This window comes from Nuphar pumila, chromosome 14 (genome assembly GCF_984573655.1).
Source record: "Nuphar pumila chromosome 14, dmNupPumi1.hap1.1, whole genome shotgun sequence".
Classification (NCBI taxonomy): Eukaryota; Viridiplantae; Streptophyta; class Magnoliopsida; order Nymphaeales; family Nymphaeaceae; genus Nuphar; species Nuphar pumila.
Genome location: NC_143262.1, coordinates 26404365 through 26423160, shown reverse-complemented (window position 1 = coordinate 26423160; position 18796 = coordinate 26404365). Strand labels below are relative to the sequence as shown.

At 36.5% G+C, this 18796-nt stretch overlaps 1 protein-coding gene across 1 annotated transcript in view; it reads left to right on the top strand.

Annotated features, from left to right (window-relative positions):
• LOC149816666 (sequence-specific DNA binding transcription factor ATNDX) overlaps window positions 1–18796 on the top strand; it is a 57452-nt gene that overhangs the window by 24618 nt on the left and 14038 nt on the right. The window contains exons 13-16 of the mRNA XM_089988170.1: window positions 11198–11258; window positions 11769–11882; window positions 12057–12635; window positions 12750–12784. Coding sequence (XP_089844296.1) covers window positions 11198–11258; window positions 11769–11882; window positions 12057–12635; window positions 12750–12784 — 789 coding nt within the window. The remainder of the gene's footprint in view (window positions 1–11197; window positions 11259–11768; window positions 11883–12056; window positions 12636–12749; window positions 12785–18796) is intronic.

The following is an 18796-nucleotide window of genomic DNA, read 5'->3' as shown; positions in this document are numbered from 1 at the left end:
TTTTTATAATTTATTTAATAAGAAATATGCTTTCACGAAGTCTTTATGACATACAAACATGTTTTTCAAAATGTGAAAAATCGATGGCTTAGTATGCATTAGAAACTTTACAATACAAAGTATTGTGGACGGTTGAGTTTTAGCGCTTTCAAAAACGCATCTAAACATTAAAAATTTATAATCCAAAATATGTTGTTCACTAAATGAATGATAAAAATCCAATATGTAAAGTCCGATCGATGAAAGACTCGATCGTTAGAGAAGGAACGTCGTCGATTTTCATTGGTTGTAGATTTTGGACCTTCCTTTGGTTGGACAGTCCCCCTTCATATATATATTACTGACTTAGTTGGAAAATCATAGGTGCATGTTGTAGATATGTTGAATTGCAAATCAATGGATACTCTAGTTATAATGGATAAGAAACTTTCTTTAGAAAGAGAACTGTATGCAGATCTCTTAAAGTACAAAAGCATGGGAGACATCCTACAGTGTTTGATACTCATTCTGCCTGTCATAACTTATGCCGTAAATCAAAAACATTAGTTTATGCATTGCCCTATAGTTAGTATATTTGGAAGCTTTAAAAAGAATAATTCAATATATCAACAATAGGGAATAAACTTGTACACTGAAAAATTGGTTCCAAAATATTGCAGGTCCTAATTAATGTTGGTTTCTCAAATTTAAATTGAATTGGTGATTGAGCTACAAGAAAATCACTTACAAGTTATTGTGTGAACTTGGGAAGAAATTAAGAAAGAAACAAGAGATATAGCTATATGAAGTACTGAGGCCAAATATGAGCTCTTGCTATCACTGTTGCAGAAGTGATTCGGATAAGAAGCCTATTGACTATTTCATAAAATGAAAGTACATTAAACAATTATTTTTTATGATAAGAGAAATGCTATAACCTTGCCAAAAGAATCCTATTTTACATGATAATATGTCACATGGGTACGGCGACACAGCTATATATATTGTTTGGACTTTGGATGAGGTTGGACCGAACCATCTTGTATATTTTTATATGAGCGGATGATATTTTGGGGAGATTAGGGGTAAGACGATTTTTTTTTTAAAGAAAGGGAGGGGCAGTTTGATATTTTCTTTTATAAAATAAAAAGCAAAAAGGGGAAGATTTATCCCCTTTTCTTTCTCTCTCTCTGGCACCTTCGACAAAAGAAGAAGAAGAAGATGGAGGCCCACATACGCCTCCCCCGTTCTCTCTCTCTCCACCACTTTCTTCCTCCTTTTCTCTCTCTCAGGTTTTCGGGTAAAAAAATCAGCTGAATTTCGGATTAGGTCATAGTTGGACCTGACCCAAACTGACCCACAACGTACGCATGCTACACCCGGTACCCGAACCCAGGTGTGTCAACACAGGTACAGTGGGTCATTTTTCGTGTCTATGTTACATAGCATGATAAGTATCAACACTTTCAAATAGGTCAACATTTTGTGCAAGAAAATGTTGGATCACAAGAAGTTGTTTTAGGTTCTTAAACATGAAAAATCAAGTGGTTGACATGTTCCTGAAAGGAATTTCGAAATTGTGTACTAATAATTTGATGGACAAGCTATACTTTGTTCAATCATGATATAAAACTGTTGGGGCAATAACAGGATACCATTTTGTAATATAAAAATCTGACTTGATACTACCTTTAAGTGGCATTAATGTAATATTTGCCTCAATGTTGATGCCACTGTATAGTGGCATATTTGTAATATTCATAAATTCTGAATTTAACTGTACCCTCATTGTATTGCCCTAAAATTAGGGCTTGTTTATGCATAAATAACACAGTTTAGCAGCACCATCCCTCATCTGAAGAGTAAATATTAGGGTAGTATGTGTTTTTTTTCCTTTAGGTTTTCTTCATTATTTATGTGTGTAGGGCTTGATTTTCAAGAACGTTACAAACCACATCTTATGTGTAGGGGTGGTATTCTCATACGATAGTGATTGTGACTCATCGTATGCTGTTTCTTTCAGCTAAATGAAACTGAGTGGTGCATTCGTGCAATTTTGGAAGTTAAGAACATGATAGTCTGAATAATATACTGTGACTTGGGCTCATTCATGGCAAATTACAAATGTTAGACTTCACATAAAAGCTTTATGAATTGGTCCTAGCATATGGACAGGCTATTAGAGCTATTTTTTCTTTTGGGAGTTGACTCCTCTGCACGGGGGATGTAGCTTGAAGAGTTGACTTGTGATGTGATGACTCGCACAATCAATACAACTTATTGAAACTTTTATATAGCACGGCAGCATATACTAAAAAGAATAAATATTAATTCATACCATGAAAATTGTAAGGTTTAAGCAAGCAGAAAGGCCTTTAAGTTTGGATTGTGTTCTGTGGGTTATCAGATGAGTTTATTTGCTATCAACCTATCAGATGTACTTCACATATCTGGACATGGAATGAAGACTTTTATAAAAGAAAAGTTTTCCGTCTTACTGTGGTTAGCTGCTGCAAATATTTAATGATGAAAATAATCAGCTTCCATGAAAGTCTTTTTGTTATGTTATTCTAGCAGAAGAGAGTTTGTACTTTGTAGGGCTATTAGGAACCAACATAAAAGGCAGGTAGTGAGGAATCTGCTATTGCTAAAAATACAAAATGGCCCAAGATAAAGGGAGGAGATTGAAGCTTTAACATGTGTAAAGGGAGGGGCTGGCTTTATGATGATGAAAATCATAGGTTATTACCTATGTCACATGGGTGCGGGTGCGGGTGCGGGTGCGGGTGCGGGTGCGGGTGCGGGTACGGGTGCGGAGCAATTTCAAAAATTTTGGACACGGGTGCAGAGCTATATATATATATATAACAATAATAAGGTTGTAAATTTTAAAGCAATAAGTTGATAGGTCAAAGTTGACAAAAAATATATATATATATATATAACAATCATAAATAGACAAAAATAGACTCTGTCAAAGTTGACTGAGTCCAAAATGTGGACGGACTTGGCCCTGGTGCGTTGATCGAGTCTGACACTTCGTTGACCATGTCCGCCCCTTGTCCGAAGCCGCACCCGTGTTGGGTACGGGCGACGCGGGTGCGTCGACCTTCTAACCGAGTCCGTGTGACTTAGGTTAGTACTGTTTTTGTTATGGAAACAATGGATGCACCCAAAAATAATGTTGGAATTGAGTAGGCTGCATAACACATGAGGAAGCCAAGAATCGCTTTGTGCTTCTGCTAATGATAGCTCTGATAAGAAGGTTGTTGAAAATGGAGGGGAAACCATAGGCTTCTGACAAAATGGTTGAAAATAAAAGCTCTAATTTTAGCCTTTTGTGATCCAACACCAATTTACAGAAGATATAAGGTTCTTTCCATTTGCTTCTCAAGACATGAACAGTAACTTTAGGAGCCATCATCTACATGGTTGCTTTGAGAGTTCTTTATTTTCATCTTGTCACCCTAACAATGTAAGAAACTTTTCGATGTTTATCTTTCTCCTATTTTTGGAAATGAGTCACCAAGTTCTTACTAAATCCTGTGCTCCATGCTTCCTTCTAATTTGCCTTTCATTAGTTCTTAGATGAAAGAATCATGAGAGGAAGAATCTGTACATTTTGTATGGGCCTGAGTATGCCATTAATATACAAAGTCATCATTATCTCTCTGGAGCATTTTAGACTTGGTTGAGGAACCTTGTCTAAGATGCCAATTTTTCAGTCAGATTTTATTATTAATTTCTTGTAACATATGAAGGTACTCTACCTCAGGTTCTTTTCTTGTTCTTTTTTTTTCTACACTGTATTTGCACTGAGAGTAGTGTGCTTGCATCTTTTCACACTAATGAGAATATAAGGGTGTGTTTTCTTAAAAAAAAAAAAATCACCGCTTAAAGCTTTTTGTTGTTACAAAATTATCTTTTGATGGAAAACAAGCAAAAGAGCTTGCTCAAGGAGACAAACCTGAACATCATATGTTTTAAGATGAAGGTGCTGCATTTCTTACCCTAATAATGGCTCTGTAGTAACTCTTAACCAATAACTTTCTAATGCTGGAACAGATTTCTTGAAATCGATATTACAATGAGATAACAATATATATATATATATATATATATATATATATATATATATATATATATATATATATATATATATATATATATAGAGAGAGAGAGAGAGAGAGAGAGAGAGAGAGAGAGAGAGAGAGAGAGAGCTGAGCATATTGGGTCCCATTTCTTGTTCTGCCCCATAGTTTTGAAGTATTTTATGATAGATCTGAACCGTTAGATGTATTTATCATGCTTGATTTAGTGGGAATCGGCTCTTGGATCATGTTTTTTCTATGAAAAAACATGTTTTTATGAGCTGGGAAAAACTGCTACCTTCATAGCCATTGATTTTAGATCACCGGAAAAACCTGTATACAGGTCAGATTCTGGTGATCCAAAAGCTGGTTCCCACTAAACAAAACTTTTAGATCACATCTATGGTGTTAGATGTGAGAAAAAATGCCAAAAACAACGATTTTTGAGAGGGAAGAACCAGGCAGAACAAGAAGGTGGGCAGGCGCACATTACTCATATATATATATATAATTGAGAAGATACAACCTACAACCATGATTTCTAGTATATGGGAGTAGGTACTCCCGGAGCACCGGAGCATTACTATATATATATAGTAATGCTCCGGTGCTCCGGGAGTACCTACTCCCATATACTAGAAATCATGGTTGTAGGTTGTATCTTCTCAATTAAACCTTATGGATGTACTCAACATAGTTTGTTTGATAGGAATCATGGTTTGGATCATGTTATTTGTGTTAAAATGTACCTTATATATATATATATATATATCTATACATATATACATAGAGATACATATACATATACATATATATATATAATATGTATATGTATCTATATATATATATAAATAAATATTTCTTGTAATACCCTATAAGGGTAAATCTATCATTTCTCATTTTACGCATATTCCCCTTGGAATATGTATGTAATTTTTGTTCTTGTATTTTTTCTTTTTTTTCTTATTCTTTTTTTATTTTTTATTTTTTGAACCATTGGGGCCCCCACCATATAGACGTTGGGTCCTTCCAACGGTCACAATTGTGACCGTTGGAGGGGCTCCAATGTCTATATGGAGCTTTCTAAGCTTTTTAGCAAAAGCTCTCTCACTACTTGAATAAAGATTCATATTTTTATATACCTTTGTGCAATTATGATCTCTTGAATGTATTGTGCCTTTGTGCACATTTGTTCTAAGTGTTCTTATTGTGCTTTTGTGCACATGTTTCTCGTTAAGAACTTAGTGTTCTTGTGTATGTTGTCTCTTTGAAGACATTTTTACATGGTATCAGAGCTTGGTTTCTAAAAGAATTGCTCGTGTATTACCTCATTTTGGTGGTTGCTTTGAAAAGCGTGCTCATACTTCATCCTTGCATTTGGCGTGGAGAGCTTCTACAATTCATTTCTAGTGAATCACACCACATCAATCAAGCTTTAAAGACTCGTTGTGGTAAGTACTTTTATTCTTGAAGTCTCTCATGTAAGCTTCTCATATGACGGAAAAAGATTCTCAGTTTTCTCTTGGTTTCAAGCTTAATGGGTCAAACTATCATGTTTGGGCCGGTAATATGGAAGCTCACATCAAAGTTAAGGGACTTTGGGAGTATGTCCAAGGTTCAATACCAGAACCGGAGCAAAAAATTACTATGGTTGAAAAGGGAGAAATATAAATTCTTGATGAAGAAGAAAGAGCCAAAGCACTTGAAGAATATAGCAAAAAGCATAAAGAATGGGAGATGAAAAACTACAAAATGCTATCATGGATTTTTTTTTTCGGTTGAGACTAGAATCAATGCAAATATCTTGAAATTTAAAAGAGCATCTCAAGTGTGGGGATATCTTGAGAGGATGTATACCTCAAGAGATTAATCTCACAAGTATTATCTCCAAAAGAAAGCTTTGACTCTCCAACAAGGCGAAATAACCATTAGAGAATATTTTGCCGAATTGTCTTTTATTTGGGACGAGTTTGCTATGCTTGAACCAAAGTGGAGTGGAGAAGCCATTGTGCTTCGCCACAAATAATTGGAAGAAGATCGGTTCTTTAATTTTTGAATGGGCTTAGACCCGAATTCGAACAAATAAGATCTTCTCTCCTCTCTTCTTTTACTTCTCTTCCTCTCAAAGATGTTCTTACCAAATTAAGTGGAGAAAGAGACTCGTTTGGGAATGAGTAAATCAAACCCAAGTGTTCTTGCCATGCCTTCAAGTAAATATGAAAATAAAGGTGCTTATGCCGTCTCTAGGCCCGAAAGCAATTTAAAAGCATATAAGCCTCCTCATTTTAATCAAAATCAAAATCTAGGAGTAAGGGAAGAAGGAGGACAAAATAGAAGATGAAATCAAGGAAGGGAGTATGGAAAAATTATGTCATTTTTGTAAAGAACCAGGACATATCAAGCCGGTTTGCCCTAAGTGGAAAAAGAAGGTGGCTATGTCTACCACATTTCAACCACAAAAAGATTTGAATCCATCTACTTCCTACAATGGGGCTTTGTCCTTAAGTCAAATCATGGAGGCTCTTCAACCCTTACTCAAATGATCAATTTTCGGTGCCGCTATGTCATCTCCTCCCGTTAAGATCTTTTGACTCTTAACGGAGTATGGAAAAATTATGTCATTTTTGTAAAGAACCGGGACATATCAAGCCGGTTTGCCCTAAGTGGAAAAAGAAGGTGGCTATGTCTACCACATTTCAACCACAAAAAGATTTGAATCCATCTACTTCCTACAATGGGGCTTTGTCCTTAAGTCAAATCATGGAGGCTCTTCAACCCTTACTCAAATGATCAATTTTCGGTGCCGCTATGTCATCTCCTCCCGTTAAGATCTTTTGACTCTTAGATTCGGGTGCTTCCTTTCATATTACTCAATTTTGTGCACTTTTCGAATATTCAAAAAATATTTTTTCATCATTTGTTTCAACTGCTAATGATGCTTCTCTTGAAATCGAAGGAGTTGAAAACTTTGAAAGACAAAATTTCTCTATTCCGAAAGTTAGATTTATACCAAAATTAAATTTAAACTTGCTTTCCGTTTCTCAACTCTCGAACCATGGATGTGATATTAAGTTCTCATCAAATCAATATTGGGTACATGATCGCTAGTTCGGGAAGTTAATTGGGGAAGGCTCTAGAAAAGGCGATTTCTACTATATGAAGTTTCTACAAATTCCAAAAGCTTCTTTTTGTAATATTGCTCAACATAAAGATATAAATGTTTGACATAAAAGACTTGGACATCCTAATGTCGTCAAGCTTTCTTATTTGACTTTTGCTAAGGATAACTTCACTTATAATGATTGCATTTTTGGAAAAATGAGAAGTCTGCCTTTTGAACAAAGATCTATGTTTACAAGCAAACCCTTTGAGCTTGTGCACTCGGATGTATGGGGACCGACACCCGTTATATCTAAAGGAGGATTTGCATAGTATGTTATTTTTGTTGATGATTATTCTAGATTTTGTTGGATATATTTCCTTAAGCATAAACATGAGGTCTTTGCATCGTTTAAGACATCATATGATGATAAAAAATTAATTTAATAGTAACTTGAAAATTCTTAGGACCGATTCCGGAGGTGGGTATCTTTCAAATGATTCAAAAAAATATCTTGAAATTCATGGAATAATTCATCAAAAATCTTTTCCAAAAACACTTCAACAAAATGGTCTAGCTGAAAGGAAACATAGGCATATTATTGAAACAACTAAAACTTGCTTATTTCTCAAAATATTCCTAAAAGATTTTGGGCCGAGGCGGCCCTTGCCTCCGTTTATCTCATAAATCGCCTTCCTTCAAAAAATCTAAATAAAATTTCACCGTTTGAAATTCTATACCAAAAGGAACCCGATTACAATAGGTTGAGAATATTTGGATGCAAATGTTTTGTCCTTATCGATAAAAATGGCAAACTCTCACCAAAAGCTATCCCTTGTGCATTTCTTGGGTATTCCGAAACTCAAAAAGGTTTTAGATGTTATGGTGTTAAGAATGATAAATTATATGTTTGTAGGAATGTGACTTTCCTAGAAAATGTGAGTGGTTTTAAAGAAATGATGGATTACTCTTTCTTGTTTGAGTTACTATCTAGAGATGATGATATTTCAAGCGATGATGAACTTGTATATATGATGATTTTAGAGATAATGAAAATATAGATGAAAATAACAACTTTTCCTATCAACCTATTGATCATTCTATAGAAGAAAGAGCATCTAGTGACCCTATCACCTATACACATAGAGATAGAAACAATTTTAGAAGTGCAATCGAAAAATATAGTGAATCTTCTTTAACAAATAATCCTTGTAGAACCGAAAGAACTAGAAGAAACCCTTGTAGATTTATTTTCTTTGAATCCTTCTCACCTAAACATAGAGCATGTCTTAATGTCATTCATTCATTTATAGAACGTAAAAGTTTTGAAGAAGCTAAGAAAATGTTAGAGTAGAGGGATGCAATGGATAATGAACTTAGAGATCTTAGGAAGGCCAAAACTTGAGAATTCTAAGATTTGCCTAAAGGAAAGAAAACAATAGGATGTAGGTGGGTTGTGAAAGTCAAAACTAAGAGTGACGGGTCTCTTGAGAGATATAAAGCTTGTCTTGTCGCCAAGGGGTATAGTCAAGAATATGGTATTAATTACGATGAAACTTTTGTTTCGGTTGCGCGAATGGTTACTGTTAGATGTCTAATTACAATTGCATCTATTAAAAAATGGAACATATATCAAATGGATGTTAAGAATGCTTTCTTAAATGGAGAGCTATATGAAGAAGTTTATATGGATCCTCCTCCGGGAATGAATGTGCCTAAAGGTAAAGTTCTTCGCCTACAAAAAGCCCTTTATGGTTTGAAACAAGTTCCTAAGACTTGGTATGATCGATTTACCAGTATAATGGTAGAAAATAGTTTTGTCTCATGTTACACTGACACTGCTTATTTGTCAAGAACTCTGATGCAGGTATTGTAATTTTGTTAGTATATGTTGATGATATGTTAATCACAGGTGATGATGCAGTAGGAATCAAGAGTATCAAGTCTACTCTAACAGAAAATTTTGAAATGTTTGACTTAGGTTTTCTAGCATATTTTTTGGGCATTGAAGTTGCCTATTCTCATAGGGGTTATTTCTTGTCCCAAATTAAGCTTACTTTTGTGGTCATTGACAGGTCAGGTATTTCAGATGACAGAACTTGTGAAACTACTGAAGTAGTAGGGACAAAGATGAAAATTGATGATGGAATTCTTCTAGAAAATCCTATTCCTTATAGGCAACTCGTTGGTTCATTGATGTATCTTAGCATCACCAGACCAGATATCTCTCATGCAGTGCATGTTGCAAGCCAATTTCAACATGCCCCTACATCAGTTCATATGAGTGTTATTCTTCGGATTATCAGATATGTGAAAGGGTCCATAAATAAGGGAGTATTTCTATCTTTATCTTATGAGTTAAATTTAATTGCTTATACTAATTCTGATTGGGGAGGTGACCCAAATAACCGTCACATCTTTGGTTTCATGGAGATGTAAGAAACAACAAAAAGTGTCTTTATCTTCTACGGAGGCTGAGTACCGAGCCATGACAACTATAACCATGAAAATTGTTTGGATTCGGCGGTTATTGAAAGATATGAGAGTTCGTGTTCAAGAGTCTATCAAGCTATGTTGTAACAACAAAAGTGCAATATATATTGCAAAGAATCACACATTTCATGAGCGCACGAAACCTATCTAGATGGACTGTCACTATGTTAGAGAAGAATATCTAAAGAATGTTATTGATCTATCTTATGTGACTTCAGAATACCAACTGACGAACTTTTTTACTAAGGTGCTCTGTTCTCCTAGATTCAATTTTCTTCTTGGCAAACTTTCGGTCATCACACTGTAAGTTTGAGGGGGAATGTTAAAATGTATCCGATATATATATATATATATATATATATATATATATATATATATATATATATATATATATATATATATATATATATATATATATATATATATATATATATATATATAGTAACACGTGTCATCGAACGCTAAAATCGTTCGATGATTGTGGACAATTTTGCGTGAATACATTCTTTAGCGGCGGTCAAGAAACACTGCTTAAAACCTATTTTTTGGACCCACATCCGAGCGTCGTTTGATGGTTAACCAGTTCAATGATGCGGGACACACACACACATATATATAATGTATAATGTAGTTATTTGCCTTCTTTAAATTGAATTGATTGTCAGACTTGAAAATATTTGGCATGGACCCATCCATTTGCAGAGTGATCATCAATATGTTATTTCTCTGTCAAAAGCAATAATTACATCAACATTTTTGTGGTTTTTTGTCCTTTCTGCATGGCATATTGTTCTTTGTGTTAGGTATGCTAAAGAGTGGTGGTTGCATGATTCCATATTCTATTCTCCCCAACCTTGTGTTTACATGTTGGAAACACCACAACTAGATTTAACGGTTGAAGCATTTAGAGGGGGAAAACTTGGAGATTGAAAAGGCTGAAAAAGTGAGAACTTGATAGATGCACTTGAATGGGGCTTACCATCATGAGAATCTTCACTAGTGTGTAGCTTTATAGTCATTGTAATCACTGTGGACTATCTGATGGTGCAAAGAGTGCCAGAACCAACCATGTTCTCATCAACCAATGTAGAGCACTTTTGCCAGCCACCCAGTGGAAGCAGATAACCATATGCATCATTTAAACAGTTATACATTTAACACAAATTTCCATTGAAAAGCCAATGTGTCAGGTTAATATGTGGGGTGATATATCTGCTGAACATGAAAGTTATTGAAAACATGAACCAGAAGCTTTTTTGGCTGGGACACATCGATGGTGATATTTCTTGTCGTGCAATGCAATCAATGTGCAGCTGCATATTTTTAATCTAACCCAAATTTTGAGTTTTTTATAAGATTTTTACTGAGATTTTTCATGCTTTTTATTATGATGTTTGCAATAACAACCTTTAAGTTGTAATGCCTCTTGCAGTTTATATCAAAGTTTCAAGTCAGATACTAAGCCACTTAGTTTCAACTTCCTCTTAGTTCTGCTTTCTTGTCTTATTTTGGCTCTATTTTTCCCTCAATGTAGTGTATTTGTTGAACAATTGTGTGAGATACTTCCTCCATCATACAAGGCAAATGCAACTCAGGTAAGCCATTTTACATGACCTGAAAAATACGAGACCATCATGATAATATCACAAAAACATTGGCAAAAGATTCTGTTTTTCATGAATCTGTAGCGATCTTTTTATCAGAATTAAATAAACAAGGAGTTACAGCATATTCGATCTGTTGCCTTTTATATCACAACTTTAACAGAAATTTGTCAATTTTCTTTGTTTTTTTGGTTCCTCTTGTCATAACTTTATTTTGTTTGACAAATTTTGAACTTTTTTAGATGAATTTTTTTTTCTCCAAATAAAATAAATATATCTTGAGAATATCCCGAGGATAATGCAACACTTCTTGCATGCATAAATACATTGCCACTTTTATTATATCTTGGCACAGATTTTTATAAATAAAAAAAGAAATATGTATCTCATAATTATGTAAACTATTTTTTCTTGAATATGTGTCACTCATAATCATGCAAAGTTTGCAAACCATTATTTTTTTACTTCCAGATCTGATTAGCTGGTTTTCATTATCTGCAGGACTTTGTTAATGATAATATGAGAAAAATGCGTGAGAATAAATTTAAAGCAGTGCACAGAACCCACCAAAGTTTACAATTGTGGGAAAAATTCTCTAATCATGAAAGGAATAAGGTGGGTGACAAATTTATATCATTGTTTCTTAGCAACTCATCTTTTATGACATTAGCAAGAACGAGTGTCATCAGGTATTTGATAACATGCCTGTATCTCATGGTTCTTTATCAAAATGTCTTAACAACCAAGTTGCGGATATAAAAGTGGGAGCTAAAAATTATTATGTAACAGGACTCCCAAGGTGTAGGCTTACGCAGTTCATGTTTGACAAAGAAAGTGGATGAAGCTGAAGACGCACTAGACTACAAAGGGAAAATTTGTGACCTTAAAGAGGGGTTCTCTGATACCTCCTTATTTCAGGAGGTGGATCAACTGAATGTCATGAATAAGCAAAAGAGTCCTCTTAAGTCACACATGGAGCCTGATAGGATTAAAGTGGAAGAGCAGAAAGCATCCACTAGATTTGCAACAGGGTGTGAGCGAGAGGTCAGAAAAGATAGTAAGTTTGCTGAAGGAAATTCAGGTGTTACCAGGAAGAGCAAGAATCGGCTTGACGAATTTTTCTCCAGTGCAGATGGGCAGTTTCCCAAGCTTTCAGAGTTTATGAAAGACAATGAAACCAAGGGTTTTGTGCATGGAAATGAAAAGCTTGAAGCTGCTGAGAGTGAAGACAAGCAACCAAGGAAACGGAAGCGAAATATTATGAATGATAAGCAGATAACTTTAATTGAAAGAGCCCTTATTGAGGAGCCAGACTTGCAGCGCAATGCAGTTTCTTTGCAGTCATGGACAGAAAAGCTTAGTGTACATGTGTGTAAATAAAAATCTATTGCACTTTTTTGCTTTGTTGAAACTTGTTTCATAGCCTCGTTGTTTGACTGCTTATGCTATTCTTCTGATAAATTTTCTTCGTGAACTTCACAGGGATCTGAGCTCACATCTTCTCAACTGAAAAACTGGTGAGTGAATAATTTTTTAAATCATAATGTTCTTTTTTCTTTTGCCTGAATCATTGTATGAAAAGCCTGGTTTGTTCAAAGCAATATCCAGTATGTCTTCATATAAAATTGCTTGTGGGAAAAAACTTGGTTTTACCCATTTTTATTAGATGCAACTATATGTCAGGTTTAGATTGTGTGAGGTTTTCTCATGATTGATCCCCTGAAAAAATACCAGGTCCAAGCTGGCCACATCTCAACATATTGGTCTTGGGTCCTCTTCTATGTATCAAATGATTCAAATCCTGATTGTAATGGGATAAACTGGTGACACATTCAACCTTGTAAGCAAATAGGTTGATCATGCACCCCATGGGAATGGCTGTCATCAAAGGGCTACCCAGCTTAAGCATGGGTCTGACTTGCCAAGGCTGACATTTTTAATGTTAATTTCATCACTTTGCACTGGTTTTCTTGTACCAATTTTGTCCATTTCTTCCCTCATTACCAGGATTGTTTGGTCAAATCTTACGCCAGCTCTAATCTAATACCATGCCAGATTTTGTGGGTAGCAACCTTGAGATTCATGCCTTTAATGTGATGTGATGTCCATGAAGAGAAGGAGAGAGAATAAGTTTGAGGCAGCAAGATGGATCAATCTGCAGTGAGAGGAGATCCCCCCTTTGCAGATCAGGTGCAATCACATTGCACACTTTAAGTGTGCCGCTGTACCTGGATTCCCTCCATCTGCTGTTGGGCTCCACAACTGACAGGCTGTCAGCCAAAGATGAAGGTTGACCAGGTGCAGCTTCTCAAAAGAAAGAGTGAAGATTCAAGTGTACATGGACCATTAATCTCTAAAACATCTGAAATAAATTCCATGTCTATTTCCTTACTACCTTCATTCTTGGTCTCTCCCATGTACAGTAGTGATATTAATTGATCCACCAAAAAGTTTGAGTGAACCAATCTTTTGACCTTCAAGAAGTATATCATTCCATTATCAGTAACGGTTTGATGGGGCATTTTGACGGTCTCTACCTATATTCAAGGATTTTGTCACATGGACATAAAAGAACAGTTAATAGGGTCAGGGTATCTTAGTCAAGAATCCCTGATTTTGTTGTGTGGTCTAACAATGATCAAGTAGTAGTGGCATATATTATTGCTACTTACTCGCAAGGTCTTATTGCAGATTCCTTCAATGGAACTTGTGGATAACCTCTCCATTAAGGGTTTGAGCAGATTTCGTCTCCCAAAATTTATCATCTAAAAGGGGAGTGCAAAACTCAGGTTGTGGAAAGTCATGTCATTGAATGCTTTAGTAAGGTTAAAACTGTTAAAATATAGCTTGCGTATGGATCTGGATCCAGATCCATACGCATGTTAAAATACGCATGTTAAATGAAACACATGCACAATATCAGTTTCATTAATGACATTCTTGTAATATCTCTGATATTAAAAGGCTCATTGTATATCTGTTTATTTTTTATAAAGCTTAGGGTTTGGAGGTCGAGCTCTTGTGTGCCGCCCCAGTCAATTGTGCATCTCCTCCTCTCTCTCTCTCTACTTTCCTGTGCAAGCTGAACCACACATATACCCATACGAAATCTGATATGGTATCAGAGCTCTGGGTTGCGGAATCCTATCAGAAGCGTGTTCAGCGAGATCTGAAGAAACAGGTTTTGGTTCATCTTTCCCCCTTTTTATTCTCCTCTTCGAACCCCTCTATGCAACTCGTCTTTCCCCCTTTTTATTCTTCTCTCTGAACCCTTCTTTTCTGCTAGTTCTCGTTCATCATCTGTCTATCTTCTTAACGTGATACCAATCCCATCGTCGTCTCGGTCCCAGAACTAAACAGGTTCGTCTGCTACTCATTTTTTTTATTCTCATTCATCAACGAGTGTCAGCCACATCAACGACTGCAGCCATCAACGACTGTCAGTCATCGTTTCTTGATTCTCGTTCATCCACTCTTAACGTCTGTTACTCTTTTCTCAACATCAACGACTGCAGCCACATTGCAGTCATCATTTCTAAGTGTTCTCCTCTCTGATTGCAGCTTGTTTGATTCATTTTTTACTGTAGTCATCATTTTTTATTGTAGTCATCTTTGATTGCAAACAATCTCTTTGATTCCAGAAATTTTTCTTTTCCTTTATTGCTATTTTAGTGTTCCTTGTGCAACGCCTATAGGCAGATTATAACAGTTTACAAAAGGGAATTATTTCAAGATATTGGTAGCACAGGTACATGCTTTGTTGAAGTTCTCCTGATTGATTAAGTGGTCTCAAACCTGTTTGTTTCTTTCCATTCATTTTGTTTGCTTATTCATTGTCCCATTGATATGGATTACTCTTCGTCATCCGGTCCCTCTGCAAATTTCTTGAGTCAGCTCGTTACAGAAAAACTTACTCATTCTAATTTTTTGACTTGGAAGAGGCAAATCCTTCCTTTTATACGGAGTCAGGATCTCGATGAACATCTGCATGTTTTAGTTCCTATACCACCACGGCGTATTTTGCAGGAAACCAAGGATGAGAAGGGTGACACAATTACCATTTCTATTAAGAATTCAGAGTATACAGCTTGAAGGAAGCAGGATCAGTCTTTGGTTGCTTATATTACGTCAACACTCTCTCAAGAAGTGTTGGTTACTCTTTCAGATGATTGCACTGCGGCGGATCTGTGGAGTAAGCTGGCTCAGACATACTCTCAGATATCAGAAGCCCGAGTTATGTACTTAAAAAATGAATTTCAAAGTTTGAAGAAAGGCTCCATGACGGTCATGAAATACATAGGCCGCTTGAAGAGTATTACTGATCAATTGACGGTTATTGGAAGTGCTATTGCAGATAAAGATAAGGTTCAACAACTTTTCAATGGATTGGGTCCTGATTTTGACATGTTTACCATAGCTTTATCATGCCTTCCTCACTTGCCCACCTTTGACCATCTTCAAGCGAAACTTCTCCAGCATGAGATGATTATGAAACAAAGAGCAGAAGGAAATGAATCAGCTCATCCTCATTCAGTTTTGGTCATGGACACTTCTGTAGATTTTGGACGAGGGAATGGAGGGCATCAAGGAGGCAAAGGCCGCTGACGTTTTGGGCAGGGAGGACGTGGTATCTTGCCTACACCTAATATTTCAGGGGCTTTTAATACAGGGAATCAGAGGAGAGTGTCCACTTGTTTCTTATGTAACAAAAGAGGACATGTGAAGGCTGATTGTTGGTTCAATCTACAGAATAGAGGAAAAATAAACAAAATTGAGAATAAATTAGCTACTACTATGGACACGAAAGTGCCATCCACAGATGTGCAACAACTTTTGTTATCAACATTGTCACAGATGACGATCAAGCAAAATGAACAAGGCGAATGGTATATTGATTCAAGTGCCGCCACACATGTTACGGGTAATGCGGGTAAGTTATCTCACTTATTGCCTTATTTTGAAAAAGGTAGTATAGTTACGGGAGATGGAACTTATCACTCCATTAGTCATACTGGCAGTGCACATATCCCTATGTCAAAGTGCTCACTTCACTTGTTCAATGTCCTTGCTCCTAATATTAAAAAGAACATTGTTTATGTAGCTAAACTTGTTGACGATATGAATTCTTCCGTTGAATTTACTCCCTCTTCTGTTTATGTTAAGGATCTACGAACGAAGGAGACGTTCGCTAAGGGGGAGCGACAATGAAACATGTACGTCTTCAAGGAAATTCCTTTAGTCTCTTCGCCTTCAGTCCCAGTCCTCCAGTTGAAGTCGTCCAAGCATTCTTCAGTGTCTTCGCCTTCAGAGTATTTGTTTTTCCCTTCATTGAAAGTTTTTAATTCATCTCATTGTAATAAGTCAGATATTTGGCATAGTCGTTTGGGACATTGTAGTCGGAGTTTCGTTGAAAATCTTGTATCTGATGGTCTCCTTCCAGAGTCTAGCCTATGTTCATTTTTTGATAATAATAATAAATGTTCTTCATGCGAACTCTGCAAAAGCCATGTTCTTCCTTTTCATATTATAAATAAAGGAGCTTCAAAGCCATTTGAGATTATTTGTTCTGATGTTTGGGGACCCGCACCTATTCCTTCTCTTTCTAGCAGTCATTACTATGTTGTCTTTATTGATTCTTATTCCCGTTATACTTGGATATATTTCTTAAAACACAAGCATGAAGTTTTTCAAATATTTCGAGAATTCCATTCGATGGTCAAAACAAAGTTTGCTTGTGATATTGTGCATTTACAATGTGATGGTGGAGGAGAGTATTCATCGAACGAGTTTATTGCCTTTCTTCGGGATAAAGGAATAAGTCGACAGGTTTCTTGCCCTCATACTCCTCAACAAAATGGGGTTGCGGAGAGGAAACTCAGGCATATTGTCGAGAGCGCGATGAGCATGTTACATGATAGCAATGTGCCCGTTAGTCTCTGGAGAGAAGTTTTTCACACATTTGTTCATATCATAAATCGTCTTCCTATGGCACTTTTGGATCGGAAATCTCCCTATTATATTTTATTTGGGCAACATCCCTCTTACGATGAGCTGCGTATTTTTGGTTGTGTATGTTATGTACATATTGATTCATCTCTGCGAAATAAGTTTCAGGACAAGGCTGTCAAGTGCAGATTTATTGGGTATGCGGATGAATACAAAGGTTATCAATGCTATGACCCTACTACAAAACGTATTAGGACCTCCATAATTGTTGTTTTTGAGGAACAAAATTTTCAGGTCAATGACTCTGCAGCGTTGCCATCTCGAGAATTAGAGGTATATGATCCATGGATGAGCGCCTATGTCACAGGGATTCGGCTAGCAGGGTGCCACACCCGCGTTGACGCGACTCAACGCGGGTGCGGTCAACCCGATCCTGGGTGCGTTGACCGCACCCAAGATCATTAAGGTCCATTTTTTTTTTGGATTTTTTTTTTAAAAAATTTGCCCAAATGAGCTGCGATTTTTTTTTAAAAAAAAATTATGCTGACAGCAGCTGTCTGTCAGCTGCAAAATTTGAAAAAAAAAACTGCCTGTTCTCCCGACCCCCTTTATATATATACATATATATATATATATACATATATATATATTACATTTTTGCCCCTGTCGCACCTCTGCACCCAGGTTTTTTGGAAGTGCCGAATCCCCACACCCGCACCCGCACCCGCGCCCGCACCCATGTGACATAGATGAGCGCAAATCTTTTTGCTAATACAGGAGAAACATGTCAGACAAATTGTCCTTCCTTCGGCTTGAGTAGGGAGTTGAATGACTCACAAATGCATGTTGAATTATCTCCAGTTGAGCCACCCCCAGTAGAACGCTTCTATGAACAGATATACACTAGACGGAACAAAAATACAGAGCTGAGAAATGTGGAAAGCATCACCAATGATCCGGCTCAAAGGTCGTCATGCATTAAGCATCCTATTCAACGATGGGTGAGTTATGAGACCTTTTCCCTTGATTTCCAGTTGTTTATGTCTCAGCTCACAAAACAGGATGAACCCACTTGTTTTAATCAAGCTCTTCAATCTCGTCATTGGACTGAAGCTATGAATGAAGAAATGGAAGCTCTTCATGAATGCCAGACTTGGAAAATAGTTCCTCGGCCAGAAGGAAAGAATGTAGTTGGCTAAAAATGGGTTTATAAAACAAAGTATAAGCCTGAAGGAAGTATTGACAGATATAAGGCGCGACTTGTTGCTCGAGGATTCACACAACAGTATGGTGAAGACTACGATGAAACTTTTAGTCCGGTAGTCAAAATGGGTACTATTTGTGTCATTATATCCCTAGCAGTCGATCGAGGATGGAGCCTTAGCCAGATGGATGTTAAAAATGCATTTTTGCATGGAACTTTAAAGGAAGGAGTGTATATGGAGCAACCTCCTGGTTATGCCGAGAAGGATCCTACTGCCTGGGTGTGCAAACTAAGGAAATCTCTGTATGGGTTGAAACAAGTGTCCCGTTCTTGGTTTGAAAGTTTCTCTATGCAAATTCAGGGTTATGGTTTTAGAAGA